Genomic DNA, 16,686 nt, shown 5'->3' on the forward strand with positions numbered 1-16,686 from the left:
GATTTTTAATCTGATTCAATGTGTAAGTGTACTCAAATTCTAATTAACATTGAAGATACTAACAAGATTTGTATTAGTAGCAGTTTTATGATGGGATTTGTGTGCAACAGTCAAAATGATGGCTGGCTGAGCTTTTTTTGTTGTTTTTCCTTGCCACATTATGCATTGGGAAGATGCATCATTCCTTTTATTTTTTTCATAGGTGAAGTGTTCCGCAAGCTAACAGGCTACATGTCTAGTATACTATGAGCCCGTGGGAACCTGTTTATTGATGGCATGGAGAGTAGTTACTCTGCATCTATTCAGAACCAAGGAAGCCTGGGCCAGAGCTGAGATGTATGGAGCTGCTGTACGTAACATCCATATAACTCAAGCTAAAGCCAGCCCGAGCTGAACCATAAGCAGGTGTCTGACACAGTGCTACTGACTGTGCCCTGCGTGGCTGCTCCTGCTGTACGCCACTGCGCAGCAGGCTTTACACACCTTAAGGAAGGAGCATGAGTTGGCAGGTAGGAGCTGGAAGGAACACGACCGAGTTAGTCCCTGTGCACATCTGTCTGATGACAGTAGACACCCACCTTGCTGCTCCTATCTGTGGAGGAAAGCGGAGCTAAAGCAGAGCTAGCAAAGACAGTGAACGGTTTGACCTGAGCCCTTCAGATCCTATCCCTAAGTGGTTATGCTCCTATAGCCCATAGGTGTAGATTATGTATCTGCAATACTTTTGTGATAATGTGCACCTTTACCACTGTAAAACTCTGCTTTCCAACAATTCATTCAGTCATCAAAAATTCTTTCAGGGTTAAACAATACGTGGAAGTCTTAGTTCAGGAGTGAATCACTGGTTTGTTCACATTTTAGCATGGATGTAAACAAGATATTTGGAACATCTCTTGCAAGAAAGCATTTAAATAGCTGACTTTCTTTGGCTGAAACCCCCCCGATTACTAAAGTTGCAAGCACACAGCAGACATGGGCTGACGGCACTCAGTCTGCAGCGACAATGGGAAAACCACCAGTCCTATATTATATATATGCTGGTACTGGGATGTTTTCTGACATACTGCCAAGAAAAAGGAGAAGTGTAAGGAGGTACAGTCTTATGGCTTGAGGGCATCTTGATTCTGATTTTCCATTGTGGCAGTTACCTGCTTGAACATTATCTGGTATGATATTAGCAGGATTGTTTGGACTAGCATCAGTCCCTACTTGAATATAAAACTTTATTTCAAATACATGCTCATCTTCATTCTCTTTGCATTTAAATCACTTTTAGAGCACAACAACAGCGTGCCATCATGACACCATGGAGTGACCCAAGAAGTTCACTGAGAGGGCTTTGTCAGCATTCATAATACCTCACACCTTTTTCTGCATGATACACTCCAGAGATTCACAGATGTCTGACTTCCTTTCCCTTTACATGTCATCCACCACTGATGTCTAAAGGCTTCTGTGAATACAAGTATTTCACATAGGCATAATTATACAATACTGTTGTGTTCTCTCATATGTAAATGAAACTTAAATTCAAGGTCCTAAATTTTATGACATCATGCGGTGCAAGGAGGGTTACACAGCAGTTTAAGTTCATAAATTGAACTTCTTAATGAAATGTGAAAAATAATAACATCAATACAGCAACCTCCTGTTATTTACTGTGATATTAAATTCAATTTGGTTTATGATACCTCCAGGTCATCACACACTCTTGATTTATATATTGGCTGCAGAGAACTATATTACAGAAGCTGCAGGGCAGAGAGCAAACTGGAGATTCTGGTGGGAGCACAGGAACAGCAGGGCTTTTGGTGCTCGGAGAGACAGTGACAGAAAACCCCATTGCCAACATATTTGTGTAACAGTCATCAGGTAGTTTTAATTCTTACTTAGGTACTTCTGCATATATATATATATATATATATATATATATTTTCTAGATAATTTTGAGGACAAAAATTGTTCAATATTTTTCAAATACAAGTTTTAAGCTTCTGAAAGCTGAACTATACAAGTCCTCTTCCTGCAGCCATTGGAAGGTGAAGTACATTCATTCTCTATGGTTACAAGACTATGTGGATTTAGAAATACCACTGTCACCGTAAGCTGAATGGTATCTCCAGTACCCATATGTAGGCACGTAAGTCAACATCACCAGTTGATACTGGACATCACTGTTACACTGAAAGGGTTGTTGTCTTCACTGCTGTGCGTATTGCAGTATAAGGGAGAAAGGGCACCCTTGCTGTGCAGGGTACATAATCTGTTATTGTGGAAGTGTCAGTAAACTTAGGTTCTTGTCAGTCTGAACTCAGGGGTTTAAGCACTGTAAAACCCCATGTCTTATAAATTATTTAAGAACAAACACAAATACATTGTCATTTCAAAAAAAGTAATAAAGCCAACTGGTTTAAATAAATAGCCCTGTAGTATCTGAAACCCAAACATTACAAAAAACCAAAACAAACTACAAAACACTACAAAGAAAACCCAACCAAAACCCAAACTGCAAAACCCCTGCTTATTTTAAAGCAGAACAAAATACCAAAGACAGCATAAGTAATAGGATAACTTTCTTTTTTAAACTTAAGATACCAGTACTAAGTCAGGATTTCTTCTACAACCTGAATTCAGCAGTTAACCATTGACTTCAAAAGGCCTGGTGATATGGCAGGTAAACGGTAAATTACCCACTTTTAATTTAACCAGAACAGAATGTACTCATTGCTCTTGTGCAGCATTATTATGAGTTTACCTGCTGCTTCATTTACCATCATACCACTGAAGAGAGATGAAATTTCATCGTTCCTTCACTCAAGGATCTCACATCTCTTCAGAAGGATGAGTGAGAGCAATTAATTTGAATCACATATGCAGGTGAGGTGTAAAGGAGAATTTGAGCATCCCAGGCGACAGCCCCATGCTTCCACGAGAAGTGCTTGGAAATCTGCACCAGAAGAGGCAACAGCACAATAAGGTGAAACATTTTGCTAACAGGCTCTCAGGGTTACACACGTTTCCTTTGCAGTGCCATGTTCTGCTGCTGGACCAATGTTTTCCAGTTCTGCCCCCATCCATATCTTCCTTGGACATGACAGAGTAGCCAGCGAAGCTGTGTTTTTGACCCCCTGAAGGATTCAGCCCAGGTAGACCTTGACACTGGGGATTGAGCCCAGGGGCCTCCGTCTTCCTCGTGGCCACAAACCTTCCACTCAGCAAGCCAGTAATACATTTTACTACAATATTTTAAAATGCTGAAGGTGACAAAGGACAATACTATTGGGGTAACTCTGAATTTCTTTGCTTTCATGGGTTTAAATCAAGTTCTGAATTATTTTTAGCAGTTTGTTATTACAGCTTTTGCAACCTGAAGACAGACTACTGCCTTTAATTCATTAGTAATTTCAACAGTTAATCAGAAAATGTCATTACCTAAAAAGACTGCAGCTCAAAATAAAGCACACTGGAGTTAAATTTAAATTAAAACATGGACAGAAATGAATGCAGCCTTTGATCCCCCTTCCATCCAGACTGCACCCTGATGGGCACAGCTGGACAGGATAGGAATCGTGAGAAAGCAGCAGTCTCGCCTGTTTAAAAGGATACTGTCAACTCATTAAGTCCTCAAGTTGAGTCAATTAAAAAAAAAATGTTCAGTGGGTTCTTTCAGAGCTCTCCTAATGTTTGCTGCAATGGCTATTTGTTGCCAGTTTCATTTTTATAAGAGGCTGATTTTTAGGTGTTTGACTGAAAATCGTACCATTAACATCTGTTTAATCATCACAGTGGCCAAACCTATGTTTCTGTGAGCTGAGTGGGAGCCGTGAGCCCAAACAGAGGCACATACCTCTGCCTGTCTGTCTGAAAGCGTGTTCCTTTGGGCAAGGCAAGGGTCCTGCTCGTTTTGTAGTCTGTGAGGTTGCCCTCTTCCCCAGGTGGCACCAGCAGGGAAGCAGAAGACAGAGGCACGTGGTCTCAGCTCCCTTCTCCTATGCCAGAAAGGATTAAGTGATGGTGATGTGCATCCCTTTTTCGGGCATCCCTACTTACAGGTGCTGAGGCTGGCTGGCGTGGGGTGGCTGAGACAAGCTCCATAGCCAGGGAGCAGAGGATGCAGGCCTGTTAATGCAGAGCATCTCTTGCTGCATAGCACATCTTGCCATTTAAACTGTGAGCTGGCCTCCTGCTGCTAACCAACTCATTTTTTACCTTGCAGCTCTCCCTGCCCAAGGGCAGGCTGTCACTGTTGAAACAGGGCTACGCCTTTCCCCTGCTCTCCACTGCTGCATATAAGGATTAGCCAGAAGCCGCATCCAGGCGTGTCTTCCAGCTTTTCCTTGGGCAGCCATGTTTCCTTGTCCAGCACAGGCAGCCTGGAGCTCCTCACTACCAGCCTCCCTGGGCAGCTGCCCACCTTCTGCCTAAATCCAGACCTGGGTATGTTTTAATATGGTTAACTACAGCATGGGAAGCTGGGACCGACATGGGGGAGACTACAGATCGTTATCCGTTACGACTGGCACAGTAAAATCATGGTGTTGCTCTGCTGTGGCTTAAATTAGTAAGTTTTACCAAAGCAGCAACGTCAAGGAAAGGTGGTGTGGAAGGAGCACAGGGCTCATCAGCACCTGCGCCAGCCAAAATCTGATCAGCGATGCAGTTAGACCACTCCAGCGGAAGGGACCAGAGGGGTATAGATCTCCCAGAAAAGTGATAGGAATTGAGACAGAAGCAGAGGCTAACGGGCAGCAGCGTGGCGTAAAATCGGTTTGACATTTTTAAGCAGTGAAAGAGCTTAAAAAGCTGTGGCAGCAGGGAGTTGTGCCAGCCAGCCCTCTAGTGGGAAACTCAGCTTCACATGGGGCGGGAGTGTGATTGCAGCAAAGCTCTAAGCTGGTTTTTATCAGGTACAAATGCATCTTTATGGGAGGGTTTGCTGACATAGCTCGCATCTGTTAGGGTGCGCGTGATTTCTTTTTTTCAAAGTATTAACTAATGTGACTACGCAGGCAAAACTTGAAAACATAGATTAAGCTTGGACATAAATAGGGGTCCTCGATTACTTTCTTGCCGAATACCATGGTAAAGACAGGTTGTGGGTTAAAGTTCTTATGACCCGAGGCCTTTCAATGAATTAACTGTTGTGTTAGATCTTCCACAGCATGAGCTGAAGGCTCCTGGCATCACTGACCGTCGGAAGCTCAAGGCAGGGTAGCTCTGCCGGCTCTCCTCTCCCCGCTCTCCTGCTCGCCAGCGCAGCCCCCAGCTAGGTGGGAGGGGGCCGGGCAGCGAGAATGGCAATAACCTTTCTGCTCCCTCTCCACGAGGGGGGAAGATCGGCAGGGAAATGACTGTCCCCTGGAGGCAGCCTGCGGCGGATGGGTACCCAGGTCACCTCCCCTCTCCCGGGCCACCGGGCCCCGGAGAGCATTTGGGGGGGATGCAGACTGTGTGTGGGGGGGCTCAGCCAGGGACTCCGAGCTGCAAAGCAGGAGGAGTTGGCCGCCGGCAGAGGAGAGCCGAGGTCCGGGAGGAATAAAATGGAGAAGCGGGTGGTGAGGGAGGCGCGGAGCGGTCGCCATCGCGTCGCGGTAGCACGTTTTCCCCCCACGGGGCTGAGGCTCGAGCGTGCTGGGGAAGGACTGTGGGGAAAAGCGGCACAAAAGATACTCCGGGCAGCAGTGAAGCCGAGCCGCACGCAGGCGGAGTCACGGCGCTGCCCGGGAGCCGGGGCCCCGCTTGGATTCCAGGGAGGGATGCGCTGCCACCCCCGGGTTCGGGTGCCGGGGGAGGGGGCGGCCGGATTTGAAAACACCCAGGCTGCCGGGCTCGGGTGGCATCTGCTCCCGCCGCCAGCGAGCGGATTAAATTACCGCAAATTCAAACTGAACGAGCCCTTTCCCCCTCCCTCCGCCGGTCCCTCCCTCCGCCGGTCCCTCCTCCCCGCTCGGCGCGGCAGCCTCACGCCTGCAGCCGCTGCCGGCGGGAGCAGAGCAGAGCAGCGGCGGCGGGAGGCGGAGGAGGAGGGGAGGTGCCGGATCCAATGAGGGGCGGCAGCCCGGGGCACCGCGCCGCCGGCTCGCCCCAGCCCCGGCCCCGGCCCCCGGCCGGCCCCGCTCCGCCCCCCGGCCCCTCCGCCCCAGCCCGGCCGGCGGCGCGCTCCCCCGAGCAACTTTGCTGCCCGCCCGGTGACCGCCCGGCGGGCCGGCGGCAGGGGCAGCGGCAGGGCCGGGCATGCCGGCGGCGGCGGGCGACGGGCTCCTGAGCGAGCCGCCGGCGGTGGCGGGCGGCGGCGGGGAGGCGCGGAAGGCGGCGGCGGGCGCGGAGGGCAGTTTCCTGGCCGCCTGGCTGAGCGCGGCGGCGGCGGCGCCGCGGGAGCGGCTCCGCGACTTCCAGCACACCAAGCGGGTCGGCAACTACCTGATCGGCAGGAAGCTGGGCGAGGGGTCCTTCGCCAAGGTCCGGGAGGGGCTGCATGTGCTCACCGGAGAGAAGGTACCGCGCCCGGACCGGGGCCGCCGCGCACCCCTGGAGTGGCTGCCGGCACCCCGGCGCGGGGTTGGGGGGCGGGTGAGATGGGGGCGCTGGGGCCCCGCGGGCCGGGAGGAGGAGACCCCCGGCGGGGACGGGCCGGGACGGGGGGCGCCCCTCTTCCAACTTCCCGGCGGCTCTGCCGCACGCTGCGGGCTGCGAGCGGCGCTTCCCCTTCGCCCGCGGAGATTTCCGTGGCTGTAATTCTGGTTCCTTCCTCCTGAAGTACTCCAGTTGCCTTGACCTGCCCATTATTTTCCCCCTTCATTTTTTCCTCCTTGTTTGTTTGCTTATTTTTTGCGTCAGAGATGTGTTTGTAATGGTGAGACCTGTATTGCCGAGGGCCGGTCGCTGCGTGCCAGCCTAGTCGCGACGCTTGGCGTGCAGGTGGGCACAGGTACTCCCCGCTCGGCGGGGCGGTGGGCGATGCTGCGTGTGCCGGCGGGGGGAGGGGGGGCACGGCTCGGCGGTTACGGGTTGTTGGTGCCACTGTACGGCAAAAGATACGAGGTGCACCCCGGATGGGTTTTTTTCAAGTGTGCTGGTTAAGAAAAGTCGTCGCCGGGCCTTTGCTTTTTGTTTATTATCTGGAACCTTTTGGTGGAGGCTTTTGCCCATCCATCGGGATCTATCACAACGTTATAACGAGTAGCAGGGGCTTGGCTGGGCAAGAAGCAGAGCAAGGGCAAGCCTGCTAGGCCCCCCCGGTGAGGAGCTGCGCTGCTCTTGTTTGGACTGTCTGAATTCTGCCTCTGTTTTATCAGATCCCTGACAGAGGGCTACCCAAAGCAGGATGCCTTATTGTTGCTGGAAGCTCCTTGGACCAGTGGGGCCAAGTACGGTGCAATTTCCCCCAGCTTCAGCAGCACTGTGAGTGTGCTGCTGTTAAGGTTGCATCTTGGTAGCTTGCATTCCTGCACTCTTGGATATTTCTTGGTTTTTTTCTTTTTCCATTTCACTAAATTTGTCACGGAGTAAAATTTAATATAGGGCTGTGAATTTCATCATGAGAAAAATGATAAGGTTGGTGATTATTATCATATAGGAATGCCAAAAAAAAAATGTTGCTCTCTTCTGTTACCAAGTGTGTGCTTCTCCTTGGTAACAGATACATCCAATGATCCTCCAGTTGATAAAAGGCACATGCACACACACGTCCTTCCCACCTCCACATTTTTGGATTGCTACATTTATCTCAGTCTGCTAAGAGGGGAAAAAATAAAAAAGACCTATCACACCCTGCTCTGTCTCAGCTCCCAGGCCTGCTGCTTCCCGCCCGCCCCCCCTCCCCCCAGTGTCTTCAATAACACACTGTGACAAAGTGACAAGCAGGAACTCCAGGAGAATCACGCTTCCTTCCTGCTGAGCTGCTGTGTCCGTCTTTGTGGACAGGCATGATGATCTCTGAGCTCTGTCTGACCTGATCTTGTGCCATGGGATCAAAGGAGGCTCTTGCTGTCAACTTCAGTGGGTGAAAGATCAGTCACATAGTTTCAAAATGACTAATCAAAGGTCCGTTTTCCCAGAAAATCCACCTATGTAATTCCAGGTATTTATGGATAAGCAATTTGAGTTAATGGAAAGAGAGATAAGAGTAATTAATGATTTGCTTCAGGTGAGGTCCTATCTAGGTGAGGTTCCTCCCTCTAACCGGAGGGGTGAAGGCTTCCCATCCCGCGTGTGACCTCACGTGAGAATTTCACCTCGAGTAGAGAGCCGATGGACACTCGGCTCTTCTGGGCACGTTCCTCTGCCGAGCTTTTGCGTGGCCCCCAGCCAAAGGCAGCTGAAACATGCCCAGACTGGCTCTGCCTCACAGCTGCTGGCAGCTCTGCCTACATGGAGCCCACCACGGGTGACTGAGCTCTGCCTGTGATATAAGGAAGAGAAGAAGGAAAACATCTGCTTCCCTGGATTGCTTTGTTTTGGTGTGCAAGGCTGTGTCGGAGAGGGGGCTGAGGGTGGCAAGGGTGGGGTTGGGAGCGAAAGTGCGAAGTGGCATGAGAGCGGGGACTGGCAGCAGCAGGTCATGGGAGGAGGTTTTGTAGGAAGAGGACGTTTTACATATGAAGTGGTTTATCTCCATGGCAAAGTACTTCTGTAAGAGCATCCTGATACATGAAGGGCCAGATCCATTCATTAAGCTATATTTGTTCCTTCTCAAAAATCTCGGCGAACAGCAGACCAGGCACTGGAGAGTTAGATGCGACTGTGCCAGCATCCGAGCCCAGGTGACACCAAAGCTCCGTGCAGAGCTCCTCCTCCTCTCCAGAGGTCAGGTGGCCCAAGTCAGGCTGGAGTTAACGGAGGAGCTGTCTGAGACATGGCATCAGTAGATGCATGTGACAGTTACCTTCTGTCATCTCTCCCTACCCACCTCCATCCCTAAACTTGTCTTGTCTTCGAGGGGAAAATCCCTGAAAACTTGACACCATGTTCCTCCAGAAGCTGGAAGAGAAGATTGCTCCATAAGGTCCTGATGCAGTCCCTCCTTTCGTGGGCTGAGCCAGGAATTGGCTGTGTGTAGTCTTCCAGTCTGCTCAGTTGCGGAGGAAAAGTTAATCTGCAGGAGCGTGTACTTAATACGCTCACAAGTGTAGTTCAGTGAAGCAAAATGTGGAGACAAAGCCGTCTCCCCTGGACAGCTCGCTGGATCAGAGTAATTGCTGCATTTTTCAAAGCTGATGTTTTATGAGTCTATTATTCCAGGATTAGTGCCTCCATGTATTTTGAAAGAAAAAAAAAATAAATTGACATCTGATTTCTGTCTTGTAAAGCCGTTGTTGAGCAAGGGCATTGCCTAAATTTCAATACAATTGCCATAGGAGTATAAAGCGAGGTCTTACTACTAATGTCTGGTAGTGGTTTTGGCAGGGCCTGGGCCCTTATGGCCACTGAAATATCTAACTTCAGTAAGGGGGGCCTAAACAGGTTTTGATTTGCAGCAGACTTTAGTAACTCTGGAGGAGTTAATGCGCATTATTGTTTCAGAAAATTGTGTGTTTAGAAATGAAATCTGTGGATTAATGAGTCCCCAGCTAGGCTTGGATCCATCGCACTGACACAATGCATTGTACAGAATCAAGGCAATGTGGAGCAGATGCCAAAAATCTGCCATTACCTCACCCTGAAATTGCTAGGAGCTAAAAAGGTCTTCAAAAGAGCATGAGATGTTACATACTGTGGGCCAAAAGCTAGTTACTTTACCAGCTGCTTCGAGGGCAGTTTGATGGACGATGCGTTTTGAGTGACCTGAGTGGGACAGGAATCAGCAGCTCCTATGAGTACCTAAGCATGAGAAGGGTGAGCTAAGGTAAGATTTTTAAACCTTCCCTATGAACATCTTTTAGCATTGGACTTTAAATCAAATCTTTTTACGGTACCTCTTGTGGTTTATATTGCCATAATATCAGGCATGTTATTATTTTCTGGGCTTGAAAAATGTTTGGTAGTGCCTGATGCAATTAAGTGTGTTCTAGCTGAGCGCAGGAGAATGTTGAACAGATTATTCTTTCCATTGCTTTTGAATAAAAATATCGCAGCCTATAATCTGACATTTTTGGGTAAAAGGCTGATTTGTCAGATCAGCTCAGGCAGTCTTTATTGCTAATCCTAAGGAAATATAGTTCCTCTATGAAAAGCAGGCCAATTTAGCTTTAAATTGCGGCTCTGAAAACCCGCTGATTTAGCTGTATTCTGCTAACTTTGGGAGCCTGTGCACAATATACTCTTGGATTGTTTCAAGCCTTCTGCTTGGGGCTCAGAAGGGGCAGTCACTGGGGGTGGGAACTGGGCAAAGGCAGATATTGCAAGACAGTGATTTTTTGCATTTTTTAGACAGCTGAGATTACGTTGTCATCACTGTGGTGGGGGTGGTATGAGGCTCTGTGACTAGGCTGAATAGGTTGTGTTATCTGCTGTGGGCCCCAGTGAAATGGCTGAGTAAGTCCATATAGCATTGCGGAGTGACAATGTATTGACAATATATTGAGCCAAAGTTCTTACAAACAAACTTGAACCGAGATTACATTTAACTACTTTTAGGTGTAATCTTTAGCACTACAAAAAAAGAGTCATTGAGGCAAAGTGAATAATTTGATTTCTCATCCACCAAAAAAAATTGTTTATCATTTTCTTTAGCGCTATTGTTAAGCTCAAAGAAGATGAATTTTTAGTTATAGTTAGTCAGGTGCCTTTCTGCAACAGTGGGAAGTAGTGGCTAAAAATACAATTTACCAGTTTCTTCTATGAAGGCAAAGCAATTAATATTAAAAGTGGCCTTTTCACGGGAGAGTTGGTGTTCAGAATGCATTTCTGTATTAAAGAGGTAAAAAAGAAAGAAAACCAAGGGGTGTATTTGGGCACCCTGGAGATGCAGGGGTGGGCGAGTGGGCAGAGCAGCCTCCCTGCAGAGAACTGGCAATGCTTCTTTGGCCCCGGCAGGTCCTCCTCAAAGCAGGGGGGTGTTTCCAAGGGCACCTGCATGGCCGTCACCTGCTAGTGGTGCATAGCGCTGCGTGCGTTACGCGAAGTACACAGGCGCAGCAGGCGCATTTCTGTGCAAACTTTGTGCTTTGCCTTCACCTTCTGAAGTGCTTTCTGATGAGCATGGGGGGAGCAGTGTAGTTCCCAGCCTTTTTGGTAGGTGTGGAGTGACTGGGGCTGGAGCTACTGCCAGGGGAGCCCACGTGAAGTGGAGTGGTGGTCAGGCAGGTTACGTGACAGCTCTACGTCAGCCAAGTGGCCGAAGAAAATGCTTCCCGTGACGAGGCACAGGCTGTCAGTTTAAGCAGCATTTATGTAAGTGAGAGCGTAGAGAAGTCTGTGTCAGTATCTGGCCCTGGCCCTGCACCCCTCCTTTCCCTTTGCAAGCCCCTTCCCACTGCAGACCCCTCTGTCCCCTCTTTGGGTAGGACGGAGGAGGCAGCTCTCACCTCAGCCCATCAGGACCTGTTAGCCAAAGCAAAGGCTGTAGCAACTGATTCTTCTAGCTACCACTTAAGAGAATAGAGGCAAATGGACACAGAGAAATACAGACAAAAGTGGTGCCCAGTAGACAACAGCAGATGTTACGGTGCTGTATATGCTTTCACATGTCATGGTGTTAATTTTACCTTGACTAAATTCACTGTTTTCCTGCGTCTTCTAACACAGACTTCAGGGAATGGAGACACTTGGTGGCCAAAGGCCTTTGGGTGTGTTGGCAGGCGAGACCATGCCTTGTTAATGCCCTTGGTAACTGTGCCTGCACCGGCGACCTCTTTTCATCTGGGAAACCAGCACTCGTGGGGGCTCCCCACTGAGGGTTTCTATGTCGGGACTAGCCGTTGTCAGCCTTGTGCATATCTCAGGCTCCGGCGTTGCCCAAGTGTGGTAGCACTGGCTTAAAAGCTGGGGAATTTGGTGTATACTCATATATAGTTCTAGGATCTTTACTTTTGTCTGATTTCTGAGTTTTGGGAGCTGTGAGTGTGTGTGGGGGGTCACTTTCATGTTTGTACCATCTTGCCAACCAAATGGGCCAGCAAGTTACTTCATTGCAACAAAAGTTGAGTGTCTAAGGTGGCTGCCAGTCTTTTGGTTCAACCCTTTCTTTTTTTTCCTCCCCTAAATATTTTGAGGTTGCAGGTAAAAGTGTGAAACTTGGAATGCCTTTGTCGCTTTTGGTGGCTTAGGGGGTAAAGCTGCAGGATTTTAATTTGAAATTTGATCTGTTGTTTTATGTTCTACTTCCAGTGATACCTGTATATCAGTTTCCTAGATGCATTTGTTCTCTCAATCCAAGTATTTAATCAGTTCTCTTTTTACCTGTTGGTCTGCATGTTCTTAAATTTTATCTCTGTCCAAAAAAAAAAACTTGTTTTGAAAAGTGCTTACTGCACATCTGCATGGTGGCATCCTCCTGGGAGGCTGTTCGCCTTTATTAAGAGCTGCCAACTGTTGCACCTGGATGATATGCCACTCATAATTATATGCACTGAGGGAATAAAATGAGGGTGTTTCTGCAGCCTGAATTTTGACATTTCCTTGATTCTAAGTGTTTGCTTTCACAGCTTTGACACTATTCTTTTCACAGAGGTTTGCGTGTGTGTGTGCACATGCATAATTTGTATTGAAGCTACTAAACATAAGCTTTTGTTAACATATGATGCTTCAGAAAATGATTCGAAGGACAGTGTCATGGTTGCAGTGGCATCAGTGGGGACTTGGCTGGAGGCATGACCAGAGGATAGGTTGACCGTGTCAGCACAGCGTTCCCCAATACCTGTTGTGGATACATGTTATGGAGCATGCAAGTATTTGAGTGTAAGGCAGAATAAAGCCAAACTGCTGATGTGCACCTACTTGCTCAATTTTTCACCTGCTAATTGTTCATCAGGAGAACAAGCAGTTGTATCAGGCACTTGTTATAAAGCCACGCTCTTCCCTCTAACCCTTTCCTATGTTGCATACTTGACATAAGGGGGAATAGGCTTTAAAAGGCAAGAGAGCCTGTTCATTAGTGTGGTCTGTCTTTCAGGAAGATCGCTTTAATATTTTTCAGCTGTAGCTTGCAACTTGTTCTGCAGTGAGCTGAATTGATGCACATGTGGCAGTTGCTTATCCTCTTGAGATAATCTGCTTTCAAGTTTACATTCAGCAGTTTTAAGGACGTCACTAACAGTGCATGTCAGCAATGTGCTGCTTTTCATATAGACTGTTATAATTTTAGTGGCGTACACAGGATTGAGGGAAGCTGAGTGTTTAGGTTGAATTGACACCAGGTGTAGTTCTTACGTGATGCTCACATCTGGATCCTTGTATTTGTTCTTGCAAGTTTTATATTTTTAACATATTTAATGATATCTAAAGCTGTATGCCTGTTTTTGTAGGCATGTGTTACCTATAAATGTCTTGGTAATTAAAACACATCTTGCTTTCTAGATCTTGCAGTTTGCTGTATCACCTTTTACACCAGTGAGCTGGAGAATGCTACCGTGGCTTCATGCATTTCAGCGGATGTAACACATTAGGCATCTTTGCCCCTCTGCCCTCATGAGTTAGTTGTTTGCCTGCAGTCAGGAAAATGGAGGTTATTAATGAGCAGCACTTACTGTTCACAAGGATATAACCCCAGAAGGAAAGCAGTCATGAGATGGTGTGACAAACCTTCTGGCGACTGAATTGTAACAGTCTGCCTAAAACCCAAGCTGTTGTGTTGTATGAACAACAGTATAAAAATGAGCTGAGAGTTTATGTGCTGAGTACTCTACTCTTCAAGGTTATAGCGAAGCAGCTAAAACTGTCCAGAGCCAATGACTGGCGTGGATACCAGCCAGCAAAGGAATTAGGTGGATTGCACTGTTGGCACTCACTTAAGAGCGTAGGATACAACTGAACCAAAGCAAACTGGCTAGGTTCAGACCATCCTGAGTACTCTGCTGCTTGCAGTGTAGCCGCACTTTTCATTGCTTCAGCTCCAGCTTGGCTTAGCTGTTACAAAAATACTAAGTTGAAGAGGAAAAAAACCCTGAACCTCTCGATCCTGTGGCTCTATGAAACTACTTCGGCTGCGCTTCCCTAGTGGGCTGTCTGGTGGCTGATTTCCTTGAGGGTATGAACTTAGTGGTGCCAATGGTTTTGGTGGGCTGGTGGAGGTTGTGCTGATGAAAAGAACCAGGTAGGTTTTTTCAGTAAGAGAGAAGCCAGCATCACAAGCACAACTCTGGGGCCCGTGCTAGAACATCGGTACTCCTTTATAAGCTGATACAGTGAATCACTGCAAAACCTGTGTGTTGATCTGCATTTAGTGTCAGTGCTAGCAGGGAGCAGGATCAAACCTCATACTCACGGAAAGAGTCTAGGAGGAGTTACTGTGGTCCCCCAGGGAGACCACCTGCAAAAAAATTAATAGAAAGCTGGTGCTGCCCTGACCAAAGTCTCCTTTTCTTTCAGTGCTTTGCTCTGCTATCACACTGCTGAGCTTGAGGTCCAGCACCTTTAATGCTAGCCCCAACAGGGCTCTTCTCATTTGCGGTGCAAGATCAGTGCTACTGGCACTATGAGGAAAATCACTGCAACAAAGAGAACTAAAAAAAGCTAAGTTATATATAATAAAGTTCCTTTGCTCTCTGCCTGTTGTGGAAGATTGTCATGGAAACATTTTTTTCAGAGAATAAATTTATTTTCTGTGAATAATGTCCACAGAGCTAAGGGAGATAACATATTATTTATATATAAAAACTTTATTGGAGACACCTTTTTCTTGGCTCCCAACAGCTGTAAATGTTTTATCAGCTGTGTTTTAAATCGCTACAAAGGAGATTGTTACCTGGGCCTCAGAAGCAGTGGCTCTTGGTTTTTTTTTTTTTGTTTTGTTTTGTTTGGTTTGGGTTTTTTTTTTCTTCCTTAAAGCCATAAAGCTATATTGGTATTAAAGTGCTTTAAATCAGGGACACTTAGTCTTCCATCAATCCATTATGCGTTTGATCACTAAAATGTGAAATGGGTACTATTTAATATGAAACACATTACGAGTCCGTGATCAAGAAAATGGGAAGCAGCATTAGCAGCCAGGTTTCACCTGTAAGGATCAGTGTTGGAGCAATGTCTTTTGGTATCACTACTCTGCTTTTGCTTCCCCACACATAACCCGAGGCCTTCATCCATCTCACTGTGACAGAAGTTTTCAGCATTAGGAAAGCAAGTTACGGTTTATCAGAAACAGCTGCATACGATACGGTTTGCTTGTGACGGAGGCATCAACTGTGCCTTGCCGTGCCTTGGCTCTGGTGGCTGCATCTTGTCCTGACAGCCTCTTTAGGGCCGCATCTGGGTGGAGAGGACCTCCATTTTCCAGCAGTTGTCGCACCGACCTCCTCCAGGAGGGGCTGGGGGTATCCGTCAGCTCCCATCGATGTGAAGCAAGGACCTTGCTGGTCCAAACAGGTTTTCCATCGGCCACAGTGACTGCCCATCAGGCTCCCCGTGCGGTGATGTGATGGGCCCTGAAAAATGTCTTTCCTCTTAGTTGATCATACCTTGAGTTCAAAGAGTTTTCATATTAAGTGCTGGCCAGTGTTCCAGCATACCAATCTTACCTTATGAATGGGCGTCAAAAAGCCTTTTTCTGTAAAACAGCTAATTTTTGGAAAGTGATAGTTGATTAATATTTTACGTGTCAATGGCAAGGCAAACCCATCTGTCCCAGGGATCCAGAGACATGCTTTCTCCTTGCAGGGGATGTCTCCAGCCTGGAGGCTGGTTTTGACAAGCTCATAAGGATTTCTTTTGGAACCTCCTTAGTGCATCCTTGCATATCGCTGCATCTGGCTTTCTGCCACCACTACTGCCATCACTCTCTGCATAATCTCTCTTGACTTGTGTAGATCTCTGTAAAGGCCAGGGAGGTAAAAACGTGCCCCTCTCCCTCAGGGCGTGCAGTTATGGCTACCCCATTAATTAGTTGACCAAGAGGGCACTGGAAGGTTGCTGGAATTGATTTCTTTCTGCCAAAGGCAAGGCGGATCTCCTCCATGACCCACTCAAGAGAAACTATGTGTCCCTGTGGATGGGGCTGTGCTGTAGCCACACAGGTTCCTGCTTCCCAGGCTCCTGGGCTGTGCCCTGATGCTGTGGCACCTGTGTGTTTTACAAATCTTGCTGATTTGGACGTAGAGCACCAAGGAAAAATGTAATTTGTGGGGGTTTCATTTCAGAGCAGCTGCATAGAGGCAGAATTGCAGCATCCCCCGTGCCTCAAAACCATAGAATCGTAGAATATCTCGAGGTGGAAGGGACCCGTAGGGATCTGGTGGCTGTGCTGTAAGGGTCTGGCCATTGTAGGGGGCAGAGACACTAGCAGGTGAGGAGTCTGTCTGTCAGCTGTTTGAAAAGGGAGCAAAGCAGAAGGTGAGAGAGAAGGGGGCAGCTGGCTTTATGGAAACAGCAGAGCAGAAGCACATCCAGGAGAGGATAACAATAGTTGCCCATGAAGCATGGCATGAAGTTGCTCGTAAATATTATGTGAAGTAAAAAGTGTGCTGGAAAGGAATACGGCTGAGAACAGCTCTCCTCCATGGAAGCTGAGCTGCTCTATGGGAATGGACCACATCAGACAAGGCATTAGTTGTGTGTTAAATCAGCAATAACCTCTACTCTGTGTCCTTTCTTTCT

The 16,686-nt window shown here is 47.6% G+C and overlaps 1 protein-coding gene across 2 annotated transcripts in view; it reads left to right on the top strand.

Annotated features, from left to right (window-relative positions):
- The first annotated feature begins 5,995 nt into the window (after window positions 1-5,995).
- Window positions 5,996-16,686, top strand: part of HUNK (hormonally up-regulated Neu-associated kinase) — a 59,048-nt gene continuing 48,357 nt past the window's right edge. For both annotated transcript variants that reach the window (XM_055802497.1, XM_055802498.1), the window contains exon 1: window positions 5,996-6,495. In XM_055802497.1, coding sequence (XP_055658472.1) covers window positions 6,235-6,495 — 261 coding nt within the window. In that variant the 5' untranslated portion in view covers window positions 5,996-6,234. The remainder of the gene's footprint in view (window positions 6,496-16,686) is intronic.

Source organism: Falco peregrinus, chromosome 4 (assembly GCF_023634155.1).
Source record: "Falco peregrinus isolate bFalPer1 chromosome 4, bFalPer1.pri, whole genome shotgun sequence".
NCBI classification, from domain to species: domain Eukaryota; kingdom Metazoa; phylum Chordata; class Aves; order Falconiformes; family Falconidae; genus Falco; species Falco peregrinus.